Source organism: Vicugna pacos, chromosome 5 (genome assembly GCF_048564905.1).
Source record: "Vicugna pacos chromosome 5, VicPac4, whole genome shotgun sequence".
Taxonomy (NCBI): Eukaryota; Metazoa; Chordata; class Mammalia; order Artiodactyla; family Camelidae; genus Vicugna; species Vicugna pacos.
In genome coordinates this window covers 94,455,889-94,474,038 of record NC_132991.1, presented here as the reverse complement: position 1 = coordinate 94,474,038, position 18,150 = coordinate 94,455,889, and the positions used below count along the sequence as shown (strand labels likewise).

General features: G+C 49.5%; 1 protein-coding gene across 2 annotated transcripts; it reads right to left on the bottom strand.

The window, feature by feature from the left end:
• Positions 1 to 1,932: 1,932 nt before the first annotated feature.
• On the bottom strand, positions 1,933 to 17,590 carry ASB1 (ankyrin repeat and SOCS box containing 1). Of its 2 annotated transcripts, none has more exons than XM_072961967.1 (5): positions 17,208 to 17,590; positions 13,397 to 13,538; positions 10,616 to 10,918; positions 3,735 to 4,120; positions 1,933 to 2,497 (listed from the first exon to the last, which is right to left on the bottom strand). In XM_072961967.1, exons 1-5 carry the CDS (start codon positions 17,245 to 17,247, stop codon positions 2,370 to 2,372), a joined length of 999 nt encoding a protein of 332 aa, XP_072818068.1. In that variant the 5' UTR covers positions 17,248 to 17,590; the 3' UTR covers positions 1,933 to 2,369. The 2 variants fall into 2 exon arrangements, with proteins under 2 accessions (XP_072818068.1, XP_072818067.1); XM_072961966.1 differs by lacking the exon at positions 17,208 to 17,590 and adding an exon at positions 14,769 to 15,042.
• Positions 17,591 to 18,150: the final 560 nt, after the last annotated feature.

Below are 18,150 nucleotides of genomic sequence, written 5' to 3'. Positions count from 1 at the left end.
CAGGCCGTTCCCTCCAGAGAGATCCTGGAAAGACGGTTCCATCCCCAGGAAACAAGCCCTGCTTCGCTGGGCGGAGGAGCCTGACGGCTGCTCTGCTGGACCAGCCCGGTGCCCTCGCCTCTGCGCCGCCCAGGGCAGCCCTGACAGGGCTGGGCCCCCTGCACCGCCAGCGTTCCCAGATGCTGCTCTCCACAAAGTCTGAGAAGAGAGCCGCTCTCCTACCCAGGCCTGGGCTGGGGAGGGTCTGTCCTTAACAGGCTCCTGCAGAAAATACCCAGCAGGGCACACCCAAAGCGTCCTACGAGTCTACAGCTTGGCTCCCCTGAAAGGAACCGAAGCCAAAGGGCAGCAGAAGAGGTACAGGAATTACGGTGAACTAACCACCACTCCCCACCCTCCTCTCCCAGCCCGACCAAGGTGACAAGCCACCACTTACACACCTCCAGGGACCCGAAGCCCCTCCAGCGGCCCAGTCCACCTATGAGTGGCTCGATCCTTCCCTACATCCAGGGAAAGCCCTGACTCCCTGCAGCTCCTGCCCCAGCCACAGCCCTCCTCCTCACTGTGGGTCTGGTCCCACCACGAGTGCCACAGGGAACACACTGAACCCTCTCTGGGCTGAAGCCCCTGCAGCACTGGCTCTGGCTGCAATGGCACACATCGGCCAGCCCCAACTCCCCTCCTAGTGTGGGGAGCCCCTCCCGACCGCCTCAGGGCCGCACCCCAGGCTCCCCGTTCTCCAACAACACGCAGCCCCACCCTGGGCCTCAGAAGACGTCCCACGCCCGCACCGCGGCCTCCAGCAGCTGCATCTTCCCCTGAATTACCAGTGACTCTTCTCTCCTCGGATCTCAAACGTGCATATACCGGGCAGCCTGGCTTTCCAGCACAAGTCCACACGACACATGAGGTGGGGTTTAGAATGCCATCCTGAAGTCACAGAAGATGGTGACCAGACACTGCCTGTCTGGTCGGCAAAGACACATAATGATGTTAATAAATAAACCCATATCATTAGTACAACTGTTACAAATTAGATGTCTCTCACTGAAGAAAATTTAAACATAGATTTGTAATCTGCCCATTTCTAAACACTTCTAAAGGTCAGAATCACCATGGATCCAACACAACGATCCTGAGGCCTCAAACCCCAAACGCGGTTTCCCTGGAAAAAGGAGCTCTAAAGAGGCAGCTGCTGGCCCACCTGCAGACACAGCCCACACCTGGCTGCACAGCCCGGGGTGGGAGTGAGCCCTGCCCACAGCCCGGGTTGCCAGAGCTCAATTCTCTCACTCACCACCGCCCCCAGCAGGCCCAGGGAAGACTTCTGACCTCACTGCTATCCCCTTTCTTAGGTTCCAGGACCAGCTATCCAGACATCAGGTCCAAAAGAGTGAAGAGCAATCAACCAAACACCAGATGTTTTGTCCACCGGACACCAAGTGACTGAGAGCTTAGAACCATCCAGAAGAGGGCTCACTCTTCCCCTGTCTAGGACGTGCAGGGACTGGTTAGAGCTGGCAGTGAATGCTGACGGACGGTCCTTGGTCCAAAGGTAGGCAGTCAATTACTGGCTAGTTCAGTGTGGGCCTCCTAAAACCAACCACCTGTCTGGAAGCTCCGCAAAGTGAAATGGCAGAGGACTCATGAGACCCGCTGGCGTGCTGCTAGGCACAGCCAGGAGTCAGAACAGGTGCAGCGCTGCCGAACTCTGAGCATTACCTAAAGAGACTGTGAAGAAACGCAGGCCTCGACTTTGGGATAATAAGGCCAACCCACGTGGGTAGGAAACCATCCCTGAATGAAGACAATTTGACATTCCCACCACAAGGAGAGTAACTGAAGTGGCGAGGAAAGCCTGTGTGTACGATAAAAGTCAAATGTCTACCCCAGGAGCAGGGGGGACAGACTAGCAAGTTCACAAGCTGCATCTCTGTACTGTACTTTCATACCAAACTCCCTTTAATCCAACCATTAAACTGAGAGGCAAACACAGAAGCACAGTTCTGGAAAGTGCTAGTTCTCCCCGCTAGGCTATCAGCAGGCCTCCAACCTCAGCCCGAACTTGCCCTCGTTTCAAGGCCCATTTCTTTAATGCTCAACGGCGCAAATCCAAAACACAGATACTGAGGAAGAACAAAATTAAGTTTTGTATGAGCCTCTCCGCTGGTACTGACCCAAGGACCATCCGAAGCCCCAAGCACCTGAGATGGGATTACAGTCCACAAGAACAAGGCTGATTCTGCTTTACCAAAGCCGAACGGGACTTAGCCAGCAGCCCAGGATGCGGCTCCCGGGGGCACGAGTCGGAGTCCATGCTCTCCGCAGCGGCGCCCTCCTCCTCACCGCCGCCCCTGCGCTCTACTCCTCTACTCGTAGAGCAGAAACCTCTTGACAGCGTCCGGCAGAGGCAGTGAGGGGATCAGGTGGAGCCGGTACTTGCCGAGCGCTCTTCTCACGGCCACACGGCACAGACTCAACAAGGTCCTGGGGACACCTGGAAGCCGTGGGAGGAAAGAGAGAGACAGAGGAAGGTGGTTAACTGAGTTCCTCTCCCGACTGGAAGGACCGAAGCTGGCTCTGACGACAGGTGGCCCTGCACTGCTGCTCGCTGCCAACTTCCCCACGTTAGAGGAGAGCGGGCTCTGGTAGGAGAGGCCTCAGCGGCACCCCCGGCTGCAGGAAGGCTGAGATCTTCATTTTCTGGGGCATCTGCTCACTGTAACAGCACGTCCTTGACTATGTTTAATTCCCTTGACAGGGAGATAAGAGCTGACCCCGACAAGTGTGAAACACAGACCCTTACGCTCTGTCAGCCTCTGCTCTTGGTAATCCCAGAAGCTCCAAGAGGGTCTGGGGAGACGGGCCGAGCAATACATGAGAGGGCCGGCTGACAATTTTGCTCTGGGTCAAAAAAGCCCAGCCACAACTCGCCTCGTGCAAAAGGCACGGACACAGGCAGCTTACCTCCACCTGCATGGCTCCACTGACACTAACCAGCTCTTCTGGGAAAGCTCAGCAGGGGCAAGTCTACTGATGGGGTTACGGAAATCCAGGAACAAGAACACAACAAACAGAAGTTCTGCAAGAGGTAAGGGACTGGGGAAAAGGCTGGCACTCAGATGCCCTCAGACCCAGGTGGTGCTGGGGCCGGGTGAGGGCAGGTCACAGAGAGGGCCCACGGTTGGCTTCTGAATCCCGGAGAGAGGACGACAACAAGACCAAGGCATGGATCACCGCAAAGCCCCCGCCATCAATTTCATTCACTTCCAGAATCGTTCTTTATAAATAAACAAGCTGTAGGCTTTATTCTAACAAAAATGAGACTTAGCACACAATCCAAAATGACGGTATTTGAGTGGAACTGAAGAAATGGAAGTGAGGAGCCCTCGAGAAGGAAGGGCTTGCGATTTGTTGTAAAGCCAATACTTAAAAGCCATAAATATACGAGTGAAGGAATTTGGGATTACAAAGCAGAGCTAAGGGGTAAAGAGAATACAATTCTAGGAACTTTGAGAACATGTACTTTTATATATTTCTCGGCATCAACTCTTAGTGTCTAGGAATTTAAAAGGAGAAGACTAATGTGGAAGACCATTCTAGAACATTCTTAGTCCTAACTGAAGGTTTTGACCAAGCACTTAGCTGGAGACTTGTTTTCTTAACTGTTACAACGTGGTTCGTTCAACTGCCCTGAAGAGACCATCAGTCAGAGCTCAACTAAGGGCACTTACTTCTGGCCTCTTTGAAGACCTGCAGTGCCTCAGGGTCCACCTTCCTTCTGCCTCTCGACTCTGGGCCCAAGGACTCCCACTTCACCAGGTTCAGGTTGGCTCCGAACTCCACGAGCAGGCTAACGAAGGCCGCCTCGCAGCCGTGACGCAGGACCGCATCCATGACACACCCGGGGGAGCCCCTGCAGAAGCCCTGAGTGTTGACAGGCCCGTTGCAGTTGAAGTCAGGGTTTGCCCCAGCCTGGAGGAGCAGCTTGAAGCACTGGAGGTTGTGGTAGGCCGCGCTGATGTACAAGGGGCAGACCACCAAGGAGGTGAGGCGCCGGGAGAAGGGGGGCTGGATGTCAGGAGTCAGGTGGTGGTTGACATCGACATCGGCCCCATACCTGCGGGGAGACACGGACAGTCAGGCCTTGCCGGAGGCTAACCGCGGGCAACAGATCCCTGCAGCACCCTAAGGGGACAGGTCTGAACTCCACGGAAGCTTGGAATGTGCTCACAACAAGTAACGCATCGGGGATTTCTTGCAAACCTTTGAAGATCCGATAATTCCACGGGTATTTCAACCATTTCAGAGCAAAGAAAAAGAAGGAAAACTTCCAAATTCATCTAATGAAATTGGCAAAACAATAATCCCCAAACCAGAATGAGGCCACATCGTAAAGAAAAACCACCGAGTAATTACACTTATGAGTATTAACTTAACAACCTTCAATAAAATGTTAGCAAAGAGAATCCCAAAACATTAGGAAAGCACTATACAGTGACCTCACGGGGGTGCTCCAAGGACGCAAGGGTAGTGTCTGTATTAGAAACTATTAACATAATCCATCATATTCATAGAACTAAGGGGAAAATCCATGATTATCTCTACGGATGCAAAAAAGGCCTAGGACAAAACTCAACACTCATGCGTATTGTAAAATATTTAATAAAACAGAAAGTGATGGGTATTTCCTTAACATGATAAAAAATACTTCCTCAACCCGGAAGTTAGGAGCTCACCTGCGAGGGGGGAAAGGCTGGCAACTCCGCCAGGAGCAAGACACACTCTCCCACTCGCAGGCCCACTACTTTAAAGGCATTTTTTTTTCTTTCTAAAGTATTAGTGCAAATAGACAAGAGAAAGCGATTAGCTGATTTAGACTGGAGAGGAAGAGGTGAAACCTTCCCTATTTTCAGAGCACATGACTGTGTCTGGAAAGCCCCAAATAGTTAATGAAAACACAATTAACAAGCAAGCAATTTACTGAAGCAGCAATTTGCGAAACCAACAGCCGACATGCACACGAACGGAAACAAGCTCAAAAACAAAATGAAAAGGCCTCTCTGACAGCAAAGTAAACGTCAGAGTGAGGTGTCTGAGCATAAGCTTAACAGCAACTGTGAACAGCTGCGCCAGGAGAAGCTTCAAGCCCCACTTCCAGCCACAGAAGCAGCGACACAGAAAGACACAGCACAGGCTTGGCCGTGAAGACTCAGCATCCCTGAGATGCCACTTTCCCCAAGCTTATTACATAAACGAAAAACTCCCTAAAACTAGGTGAGTTGCTTATAAATACAAGTAAGCAAAAATACTGTGGAGCTACCACGAGTCGATTATGAAGTGCATTCGTAGACCAGACAGGAAAATACGTAAAAGCAAAAATTTTTAACATGGAAATTAAAGAAAACCTTGGCACAGCAGGAAAAAAACAGCCTAAGTAAAGTAAAACAGTAAGTGAAAAATTGAGGGAAATTTTACGTAGGGTTAATATCCTTAACACATAAAGATCTCCTAAAAGGAAAAGGTCAGTAGCCCTACAGACAAGTGAGCCAGGGATGGATACAGACACAGGCAAGGGGCTCTTAACCACATGGAAGGAGGCTCAGCCTCACTCATAACAGAAATGCAAATTAAAACTGCAGGGAGATACCACTTCTCACCTATCAGATTGGCAAAAATCCAAAAGCTTACTGACCAGGCTTTAAAGAAAGAGGAAGTCTTATTCATTTCTGGGGGCCATGCAACATGGAGCAATCCCCGCAGAGGGAAATCTGGCGACAGCATTTAGCTCTGACTCATCAGTCACACTTCTTGGAATCTACTCCCAAGACACACCTGCAAAACTCTGAAAAGATGCATATGCAAGGCAATTCATTAAAACATTTTCGTAACAGCTGAAGGCAGGAGACAACCCCCAGGTTCATCAAGAGGGGACTGGCTGAATGAACTGTGGTCCATCCACATGAGGGTGCCCGGTACCACTGAGAAGGAATGGGCGCAGTGCTAGCAGTGCTCTGGCGTGACCTCCAGGACACACCGTTTAAGTGAGAAAAGCAGGACCATGAGCATGAAGTACGCTACTGTTTCTCCTGGGGAGGAGGCTGCAACATGAATGTGTACATGACACACACCTAGATACATACACAGATCTGCTTACTTTCTAACAACGGGAGCATAAACCACAGAACTTTTTAAGTGGTTATCTATAGGGCAGGGACGAGCAGTCAAGGACAGAAGCAAGACTTCTTTTTATATACTTTGTTTTATAGATTGGGCTTCGGAACCATGTAAATATACATTGTAAAAATTAAATAAACAGCAATCCCTAAAAAGTGAAAGGAAAGAACAGTGCAACCCAGCTGTGTGTCTAGCTGGTGCCATCGTGCTCTGCCGGCCAGGATGGCTCTTCTTTTCAGGCAGACTGAACAGAACCTCCAGAGTAGCCAGACCACTCCCTGCATCAGAGTCATCTAGAAAGACTAAGACAGGAAGCACAGCAGGGCAGCTCCATGCAGCCCCCTGGGGTGGGGGCACTCCCCTGGGCCCCACAGCTAACCTCCACAGTGGTCCCGGACTGCTCGCCTTCTGACTCCCAGAGACAGCCCAGGAGTGAGGCTGACTCTCACACGGGGCGGGTGCAGGAGCCGCCTGACCTGGAAGCCTCATTCTCCACCAGAGCCAATCACTAAATGACAACCTGCAGGGTCCCTCAAGGGACCTGCTCTTGTCACTGCCCTCAGGGACGCCCAAATATATGGCTTTCTATCAGGCATTTAGAGTTCTCCCAGGCCAAGCACACACTACTCATTGGGTCATCTGACTCTAAGCAGGGCCCCTGACCACAGCAGGGAGGGCAGCCTGGCCCAGGGTATCCGAGTCCTGGCCAAAAGAGGATGCCTGCGAAGGACGTCGCCTGCACAGGGGCGGCAGCATAGGAGGCTGCTTACACACGGGGGGTTGGCAAAATAAATACATTAAAAGTAAGGGGAACCAGGTCTCTCAATGTCGGAAAAGAATAATAAATTAGGAAAGAGAGAAAATAGGATGAACCCTGTGGTGTTGGACTGGATTAGAGGCATCGGGGTGAACTCTTCAACTGTCAACGTACAACTGATACAGAAACGTAGCCAGCAACATGTGTATGCGGCCTTAGCTCCGCCCAACAGCTGGGCCTGAGAACAGTGACGTCTCATAAGCTATAAGCACCCCTCATGTCCAGATCTGGGTCTTCAAACACCATTTCCCATGGAAAGTCACTGGAGAAATGACTAATTCCAGGGCTGAATCAGGTAAAGTACATATGAGTCTAGAATATCTTGATAAAGGAACCATTCAGAGATTGATGGGGACGGGCCAAACGGCACAGAGCTGGCGTGATGGGGCTCCCTCTAGCCAAATCTCAGATAGTTTGAGCATCAAAATAAGTAACAATAATAATGGATTGTAACTCCACAGGAAACTATGAGTCTAACACACATAAATGAATAAATTAAAATCCTCATGAGGAATAGGATATATACATGGTTGCAAAGTACCTATCCACCAAATATTTATTAATCACAGAGGGAAAAAGAAGAGCTTTGTAAGAGAGAAACCTAGCAGACACCATCTTAATCAAAAGATCAGAGTGAACAGCAACAGCACTGGGACCAACTGAAACCCTGTGCAGCCTGATAGGCTGTAACGAGAACAGCACAGCCTCACTCCTGTGAGGCCAAGGCCCAAGGTGCGTTACCCGACTCCAGTCTAAGTAAACATCAGACAGCCGGCACCTGTTTACTTGAGCGCCCACTGCCCTACAATCTGCAGTGCCTCACAAATCGTGTCATCACATACTTCATCTGGATTAGGAAATGACAATGCGTAGCAAGTGATGATGGGGCCTGACATGCAGGCGTCCAGGCAGAGGGAAGAGCACTGTTTTCCAGGCCTTAATAAAAATGGCTGGCCAACACTCACAGCCAGCAATCACGTTTTATCACCTGTCTCTTCAGCACTACTCCAAGTACCCAAAGGAACCTCCCCCTAGAACTGACACCCTGCCTCCCAGCAGCACAGACCTGAAGAAGAGGAAGGACGGGCACACCAACCAGGGAGCTCACACAACAACCTGCTTCCCCGCTGATGCCACACAGCATCACCAGACACTGCAGATACAAGTACCACCCATTCTCCAAGATACTCCAGGAGTGACGAGAGGAACATTCTAAAACTCATACCAAACCAAGCAGAAACTAGTATTTCACTTCATACACTCAACCAATTAAAAGAACTAGATTTCAAGCAGTCATTTTTTTTTCCCTCTCTATTCTTAGCAATGCGTCTTCCAAAATGTTTGTAATTTTGGGCAGAATGACAATCTGGTATTAGCTGAGCTGTGGGAAAGACAGCCCTTCAACCACTCATAAAAATATACTGGATGGGGTCCAGTTAATTTTAATCCTGAATATTTTCCAAAATTCCCCTACTGCTTTTAACATCACTGGCAAGGAACCACTGGGACAACTCCATAAATCAGTATAACTTTTGCACATACAGAAATATCACTCCTCACTGTTTAAAAAAAAATCAGCAATATATATCGAGGGAAATCAGAAGTAACAAAGTGGAGGTTACCTGCAGAGGAACAGCAAATCACAACAAAGCAGAGCCCTGCCTACAGGGGTCAATGACTTAGGGAAGGCAAGAGTTGAGTTTAGATTATATTTAGATTATATTATCTGTTCAGTAATTTAACCCTATTTTCCAAAAGTCAATTATCTGGTAATTTAGAATACAGAAAACCTTTCAATAGAATAATATATGTTCTTGGTACCTCATTGTAAAAGTAATGTCCTGTGCTCCAGCGGGAGAACAAGAAGCCTCACTAATGTTTTCTCAAGAAGGGCATCTGTATGTGTACTTCTGAAAGTCAAGCCTGCAGTTAATTCAAAGCAGTTGTGCATCATGAATTGACTGAAATGCCCAATGGGATTTCTGGACCAAGGTGAAATTTCATGGATTGACCCTACTGAAAACCATTTCCAAACTGATGACGTACAATCTCCAAGACGCAAAGATACAAGACTGAGGTGGCATAGATTATCAGGCTAAAAACCCTTAAAAAGAAGGCGAAAAAAGCATCACATCTTTATCACCCTCTAATAAAACCACCATATTAACCTTCGTCTAGCTTTCCAACAGCCAAGTCCATAGCCATTCCATAAAACCTTTTGATGTAATAAATTTATCCTCAGCACCTAATTTAAAATCTATGTTCTGCACTGGGCAGGGGGAAATGCCAGGTCCGGGCTTGTCAGACCACTCAACGGCTATGATCCTTCCCAGCACTGACAATCAGCTACCTAAACTGCACTCGGTCCAACCGCAGAACCGACTGCCTCCAGAGAGGAAGGGAAGGAAAAAGCATCCTTGGTAGAACACAGTCACTGCAGACACAGGAATGAAAATGCAACCTGGTTCAAATTTTTTAAAAGGTAACCGTTAGGACCATTAAAATAAGACGATAAACCATCTAAAATAATAAAAAGAGAAAGCAAAGAAAACGCAGATCATAGAACAAGACAAAAAATAAAGGTACAGTCAAGAAACAAAGATAACAAAAATAGATCTGACATCAGCTATGGCGATGAAGCTAACTGTACTAAAAAAACTCCCAGACAGTCAAACAGTAAAAGTGAACACACAAAGAATTACGTAGACCTGTTAAGATTAAAACTAAACGTTACAGAATGCTGCATCAAAGAGCCCTCAGTGAAACCAATGGTTCCCTTTTGTTTGGATAAAGGGCATAATCCCCAAGCAAGAACTTCTATGAGCCAAATTAGCATCAAAACGTGTTAAGCAAAATTATTAGAAATACAAGGGGAAACTGATAAATCACAGCAGAGACTGGAGACTTATAGATTTCTCTGAATTTTGGGCAGATCCAATGGTTAAAAATGTAAAAAACAAGAGAGGGAATCTGCAAAACGTTAAGTGAGGTTTGTAATATGCAAACAAAACACCCATGGTCATGTACTTTGTTACAAGCACCCACAACAATGTAGTCTGACATTTTAAAAAAGATTTTTTTTTAATCAAAGGAACTTCAACATGGAAATTATACGGTTCGTATTATCTGAGCACAATACAATAAAATTAGAAGGTCACAGGAGTTGTTATCAAAACTGTTTCCTCCATAACTGTAGGAGGAAATCAATTTCAATCATACCTATTTAAAAATGAGGAAAAAGCTCAGCAGACATAGCCAAAGCTATGGGCACAGAAATCAGCAACCTTGAAAGTTTACATTACCAATCAAGAAAAAAATGAGTAAGCGTTCAACTCAAAAAGTTGGGGGGGAGGTAAAATTGAGAAAAACGGGAAAAAATCAAGATGAAAATAAAAATTCTTCAGTAAGCAGAAAAATAAGAGAACTGATAAAGCTAAGCAGCAGCTCTTTGAAAAGACTAAGAAAACAGACAAATCCTCTAACAAGTCTAACTGGAGAGACAGAGGGAAAAGCAAATAGAGAGCGTAAGGAATAAGAACAGGGCTGGGGAACCGGCAAACCTGGCACGTTCCCGGTGGTGGCCCTCTCAGGGCGATGGTGGCCAGCCTGTGCAGTACTGACCTGATGAGGGCCTTCAGGATGTCCGCCCTGCCCACGCGAGAGGCGTGGTACACAGGGGTGCTGCGATGGTGCCGGCTTCCATTGGGGTCGGCACCAGCCTCGAGGAGGATCTGGGCACTCTCCAGGTGCCCATTCACCACAGCTACGTACAGAGCCGTCTGTCCCTTCACGTCCACCAGATCCACCTCGGCCCCCTTCCGGATCAGGAAGTCCACGCAGTTCCCGTGGCCTGCAGTGGCTGCGATGCGCAGGGGTGTGCAGGGGAGCCAGCCACAGCACCAGACAGACTTCTCGTTGATGCGGCTAGGAGAGAACACCGGGGAGCCAGGCTGTGGGGGGTGCCGGGGACCCACCAGCTGCTCTGCCTCCCCCCACGTGGGGGCTCTGAAGCACAGAGTCGGAGGGCAACCTCTGCTTTACTAACGCATCCAATGTGCTCTGCTTCCTGAACTGCTTGCACATACTTACCCTGCTGGACCCATGCCTGCCGCAAGCAAGAGATAAAGTGAGAGCCCCGCGCTACAGATGAGGAAACTCGAGGCACAGTTAGACTGCTGAGCACTAGGGCTAAGATCTCGAACTGCCTGAAATACACAATGGGTCCCAGTTCCTCCTTCAGCTGTGAACTTGCTTCCACTGGCAAGGAGGCCAAGGAACGCTCCAAGGACTCCACACCAAAGAAACAGAGCAACAGAAAAATATTAAGAAACCAGAGATTTACTGAACCCAAGGATAAGAAGAAAAAAAGTACCTGAAACAGCTATAGGAAAATACATGGTCTAAGACCTAGCTGAGCTCTACTTTGTTCTACTGTTATAACTGAAAACTTAAGGTTTCCTTTAAACTTGAGTCATTCATATTAAATATTCACACACAGGCAGAAGACCTAAACAAGCAATTCTCCCATGAAGACATACGAATGACAAATACGCACATGAAAAAATGCTCAGTATCACTATTTATCAGAGAAACACAAATCAAAACTACAGTGAGGTATCACCTCATACCAGTCAGAATGGCCATTATTCAAAAGTCCACAAACGACAAATGCTGGAGAGGCTGTGGAGAAAAGGGAACCCTTCTACACTGCTGGTGGGAATATAGTTTGGTGCAGCCATTGTGGAAAACAGTATGGAGATTCCTCAAAAGACTAAAAATAGACTTACCATATGATCCAGCAATCCCACTCCTGGGCATATATCCAGAAGGAACCCTACTTCAAAAAGACACCTGCACCCCAATGTTCATAGCAGCACTATTTACAACAGCCAAGCATGGAAACAACCTAAATGTCCGACAGATGACTGGATAAAGAAGTTGTGGTATATTCAGACAGCGGAATATTACTCAGCCATTAAAAATGACAACATAATGCCATTTGCAGCAACATGGATGTCCCTGGAGAATGTTATTCTAAGTGAAGTAAGCAGGAAAGAAAAAGAAAAATACCATATGATATCATTCATATGTAGAATCTGAAAAAAAAAGACAAATGAACTTATATATAAAACAGAAACAGACTCACAGACATAGAATACAGATTTGCAGTTGGCAGGGGGGATGGGGGTGGGAAAGGACAGACCGAGAGCTCGAGATTTGCAGATACTGACAGGTATATATAGAATAGATAAACACGTTTATACTGTACAGCACAGGGAAATATATTCAACATCTTGTAGCAGCTCACGGTGAAAAAGAATATGAAAATGAATATATGTACGTTCATGGATGACTGAAAAATGGTGGACACCAGAAACTGACACAACACTGTAAACTGACTGTAGCTCAGTTTAAAATAAATAAATAAATATTCACACACAATCTATCGAATTTTAATTTCTCTGTATGACAGTCCTTTCTGGAGTTTAAACAGGAATAGCTGCCCTGATGAAACAGAGCAGCTAACGCACTAGAGAAGAAAGAAGAAAGGAATCTATTCCTGTAGTGTTAGAAATACTTCTTCTGGGAACTATCCACAAAAGTGGTATTAGTTTTAGTGTCAATACACAGGCATTGCTTCCATCAGCTCACTGCCAACCAACCCTGAAGGGGAAACAGAAAAAGCCCAGAGGAGCTTCTGGTTCCAGGTGAGCTCCACATCTGTTTGGGGTGCCCATCCTAGACACACAGGGAGCAGGAAGGCTCTCTGTGCTCCCGCAGGAGTCTCAAGTGGGGAGAAGTAAAAGATTCCAACGCTTGAGCCAGTTTGGAGGAACTCGCAGGATCTGGCAAGGTGACAGGCAGGGCATCGTCAACAAAAGGAACAAGAAGGTGGGCACCCAGCTTCTCCCATGGGGATGAGACAGCTGGCCTGAGCCCCAAGCCCTGGAGGCAGGTGACTGAGAACCCGAGAAAGCCAGAGGAGAGTGTGTCAGGGACAGTGTACAGGTTCGCTATGTCAGGACATCTGGACCCACAGGGGGATGACAATGAAGATAATTAAGGAAGGAGAATTTATGGATACAGCTTAGGATAAAGAGCCAGAAGAGGTACCCATCACGGAAGATGACACCCAGAGAGCAGCAGGAGTTGCTGGAGAATGTAAACTTCAATGACAGGATGGACTTGAACTCGGGTCTCCCGCCCGCACTACCTGGCGATCTCCTACAAGTCTGAGCATGATTCCCTCAGTCACCTCTGCCCTGTCCTCTAACACTGGGAAGCATCGGGGTCTTCACCAGTGAACCCGAGACGGCCATGCCTCCCTCCCGGATCAGTCTTAGCTTCGTGCAGACCCACAGGGGACCAAGTACAGGGCTGGCCCAGGGCAGTGCTGCTCACCTCCGGTAGCTCTCCTCTTGCAGCAGGGTCCTGAGGGTCTGGAGGTCCCCCACGTAGGCCGCGTCATGGAGCCGCGTGTCCTCACAGTGCTCCAGTGGATGGTCACAAAACTGCTCCCTCAGCCACTCCTTCAGATTAGGACCTGCGCTGAAGAGAGGGGCACCTGTCAGCTCAGGCAAACCTCGCCAATGCCTAGCGAAAGGGGCGCCATAGGCAGCGAGCCCTTCCTCTCCCAGCTACTCTCAAGAACAAATCACTCCCATGCTCCAGAAACTTTCAGAGCACAGAAAAATACAGGAAGTCTGCCTTAATGAAGATAGCACATTACTGACACCAAATCTGACAACTATAAAAACGTTGGTGGGGCGGAGAATAACGAGCCAAAACTACTTAAGAATAAAAAAGATTCTAAATAAAATATTAGCAAAGTGAAATTTTAAATACGTATCAAAAAATCACCATAAAATCACTCTATTGCAAGAATGTTTTAATACTGGGAAAAACCATATAATCATCTCCTGCATTACAAAAAGACACGAATTTGGCAGAATTCAACAGCCAAAATAACACTACTACTGGCAACGTGAATGACTCTACCGTGCTGATCTGGGTAATGGCCACGCCACGGGGGAGTCTGCAAGAGGGACACACCTGACTGTAAGCTAAGGTAGGTGCACTTTACTGAATACAAGCTGCACCTCAGTAAAAAGGAAAAAAAATTAAATATCTGCATACAAATAGAAAGCCAGCCCTACATGATGAAGACTGGAAAACTGGAAAACAAAGAAAAGAAAGTAAAAATAAATAAATAAATGATGAAAACCACACCATGTGCTGGGATGAGAATCCACGCTAGGAAAATGCTAAATGATACCAAAAAAATTAAGATGTTTAACAAATCTCTTTCAGGTTTTTACACGAAGTGTGACAAAAATATTCTAAAAGTTTATTTGGAAATATAAATAAGAGTAACTTTTTTTTAGTACATCTATGAGAAGAGGCTACCTTACTAGAAAATAGACGTTATTATCTCTCATCAGAATAAAAAGATGAATAAATCAATCAACTGCCCAGAAAAGAGCTTAGTGTAAATAACTCAACATTCCAGAAAGGGGCATGGAAATCAGTGAGGAAGGGCAGGAGCAGCTGCTATAAACTGCATATGTGTGCCAAGTATGTTGAAGTCCTAAGCCCAAGGCGATGGCGTTAAGAGGCAGGACCTGCAGTAGGTGATTAGGTTATGAGACTGGAGCCTCCGTGAATGGGATTAGAGCCCTTAACAGAAGAGACCCTGGATAGCTCCCCGGCCCCTCCACCACATGAGGACAGAGCAAGAAGGCGGCAGCCTGTGAACCAGGAAGCAGGTCCCCACCAGACACTGAATCTGCCGGCGCCCTGGTCTCGGACTTCTCAGCCACCAGAGCCATGAGAAGTATGTTTCTGCCGTTGACGAGCCGCCCGGTCTGTGGAATTCTGTTCAGCATCCTGAATGGACTACAGCAAGTACTGGTGACCCCTGAACAATGCAGGTTTGATCTGCAGGAGACACTCATACGCATGTACTTTTCAATAATAAACACAACAATGCTGCACGGCCTGTGGCTGGTTGAATTCGTGGATGCCCAGGGACTTCAGATGTGGAGGACTGTCGAAAACTTACGTGCAGATCGACCCCGAGTTGTTCAAGGGTCACCTGTGGTCAACAAATGTGTACAATGAGATAACTACAGCTGAGTAACATGGTCCAAACTACAAGGTCCGTTTACACACAGATGTTTCTCACTAAGTACACACGACAGGCCTACATAACCTGCAGTTCGCTGAGTCCTTTGACACAGAGCTGTGAACACGGAGGGACAACTCCAAGGACAGGGACCTGTGACTGTGCGGAGGGTCGGCACCCCTAACCCTGTGTTGCTCGAGGGCCAGCTGTAATTGAGTTCCCCACCTCACACTACAGCCCAAAATAGCTCAAGACAATTAAGAGTTTTACAGACATAACCAAGCACACAGGGACACAGGAAAGAGCAGGAGCTTAGACTGCATTCATCCAGTCCCCATGGTACCACACTGCCCTAGAGCGTGACCAAGCACAGTTTAAAACACACCCTTCCACAGGTGGACTCTTTTCAATGCTGAAGTTGTTTTTTACATTCGAATCAAATCTCTTTTGAGTGCCTACTGTATACAAACAAGGCTGAGCCACAGTACAACCAAGGTGATGAGTAAGCTTCCCCACACTCTGGGATTTACAGTTCCTTGATAGAGGTAAGACACAAGGGCCACAGGCAGATGAGCAGGGGAACAAGAGTTCAGAAACACATGGGTGACTCGAGCTAACCCCACAACCAGACCTGCAGCAGATCCACAGGGCAGGGCCACTATGCCAATCTGCCTTCGGTAGTGAGCCTCCACTGTAGTTACCCTATAGTTTCACTCCAGAGTGCAAAAGTTCCACGTAGGAGTGCGTAAGATTCAGAAGGTGGAAGGAGACTGCCAGGAAAGCGGGAGCCGTGAAACTTTTGCTAAGTTGCCCTCGAGGCCTCCCTTTGCTGGCCTCTCTTCAACCCACCACCTGGCCCAGCTCAGCACAGCCTCCTCTCCCCCAGCTCCAGATCCAAGACAGTTTCAAGCTTGCATTTTTCTGACCAGCTTCTCCAACAACACAATTTCCCAACATAGCACTTAAGCTTTAATTGTGGCTCCTCTACTCCCAGGCCTGCAACTTTCTAAATAACAAACCACTATTGCCTGGGTGTTAAAAAGAGCGCCTGGATGTAAGGCAGACTCAGTCTTCCTGCCACAAGACTCTCCTCCATACTGAGAAGCAGCTGTCAGCCCTCCTTCTCCCACTGAACACCTCTCAGTCCATCCCTCAGTCTCGCATGGAATGATGGCCCGGACCCAAGGTCCTGGCTGTCCCTGGGGTGAAAGTCAATACCAACCAAAGCCCAGGATGGAAGGGGCTTTGTCTGGCTTATTTTTGTTCACTGGGGTATCTCCAGCCCCAGCAAGGTTCAGCCAATGGTAGGTCCTCAGTAAATGTTTGCTGAATGAATAGATAGAGGGAAGGCTGGATGGATAGATGAAAAAACGCTACTTGCACGGGTCTCCAAGTCAACCTTACAGCTTAAATTATGGCATATTTAAGAGTTAGAGTAATTAACTTTGGTGGGGTATCTCTTCTCCAGAGACACAGATGTGCGTGTAACAGGGCAAATTCTCTCTCTCTCACACACACACACACACACACGTTAAGGCAAATACTTTCCCCGCAAACTCACATCTGCGTAGTAGGACTACCTCAGGGTGGAGACCCTTAGTCAGAAGGCTGCTGTGGGCAGCGGCTGTGAGCCTTTCCAGCCGCCTAAACCGAACTATGTCAGGACTGCCTCCTCCGCCGGGGGGCAAGGGCCGCTGGACATGCTGTGTCACCGACAGCTCGCTGGGGAGGCGTTATCGCGTCCCTCGCCTGTGCCTGGGGGAGGGGATGCACCGGCCGCAGCAAAGGCACCCGCCCTCCCGAGGGCGGCCCTCCGGGGGCCTTCCGGACGGGTGTGCTCGGGGCTGGCGGAGGTCCTGTTTCCACAGCTCGGGGCCCAGCGAGCCCCTACAGGCTAACGGGCTGGCAGTCACAGTGCAAGTTCCACAGGAGAGGAACACGGCGAGCCGCGCCGACCCGACCCGCGGCAGCGGGGCGCGGCTCCGGGCCTGGCCGGCCGCGGGCCCAGACGCAGGGCCCGGCCCGGGCGCAGCCGCCTCGGCCCCCGCCCCTCACGGCCCCACGGCCCGGAGGCCAAGCGCACGTTACCTGCGGACCCCGGTCCGGCCCGCCCGCCGCCCTCCGCCATGGGCGCTCCGGCCTTCGGCCCGTCAGCAGCCCGCCCCCCCGTCGGCCCCGGCCCGAGCGCGGCGCCGACCGGAAGCAGCGCGGCCGCAACCACTTCCGGCGCCTCGGGCAGGTGGGCTGCGTCGGGGGCGCGGCTTCCGGCGGGCGCGCTGCCCTCAGGGGCTTCTGGTGTCTCTTGTCGGGCGCCGGGGCCTCCACCTCCCGGTTCTCCTCCCGGCGGGAGGACGAACCCACGCCCGCGCCGGGTCGCGCGCTCGGGGGCAGGGGGTGCAGGCTCTCGGGGGCGCGCGCCGTCGGGCCCCCGCCAAGGCTGTTTTTCTCCACAGAAGAAGCTGAGAAGTCTGGAAAAACTCGCTCACCTGGAGGGCGGGGCCTAATTTGCATGCCCTGAGGACTCTGGTTGGCGGGCCGGCCCCGCCCCCGCAGAAAGGGCGTGGCCTTCTGCCTGGAGCGCGCCGGCGGGGCCGCCGGAGGTTGGCACACGGGTTCGAATCCCGAGAGATCCAGGCTGATGGGGCGGGCGTCTGGTGGGAGTGCCGGCGAAAGGAGGCCCGCACCCGGCAGCAGTGGCTCAGCTCTGGTGTTTTCCAGGAGCAGCCCCGGGAGAGCGTGGCCGCGAAGGTGCGCGGACTTACAGCCCTGTTCCTTGCAACAAGTTCTGTTGGAGGGGCACCGCCGGGCTGGGCGTATATTACTGTGGTATTAGGTGAATGCTCCCCCCAAATTCCTTCCATGAAGATCTGTCAAAACACAAAGCGTTTATTGAATAAATTCGTGAACAAAGGAATAACTTGCACACTCGTTAAGATGTTGTCAAACCACTTGTACTGAGTTTTGGTTTGTAAGCATGGATTCCTTTGGCTCCTTCCATGCGCCCCACGCAGTAAAGAGAAGGCTTTTGCAC

Bases quoted from the DNA above. Each gene is read 5' to 3' on its own strand.
- ASB1 (XM_072961966.1), bottom strand. From the start codon at position 14,955: ATGCGTATGAGTGTCTCCTGCAGATCAAACCTGCATTGTTCAGGGGTC. The intron at 13,539-14,768 runs GTGGGGACCTGC...TCTTCAGCGCAG, and splicing joins GCCGGCAGATTCAGTGTCTG to GTCCTAATCTGAAGGAGTGG. The intron at 4,121-10,615 runs GTCAGTACTGCA...GTCTCCCCGCAG, and splicing joins ATCCTGAAGGCCCTCATCAG to GTATGGGGCCGATGTCGATG.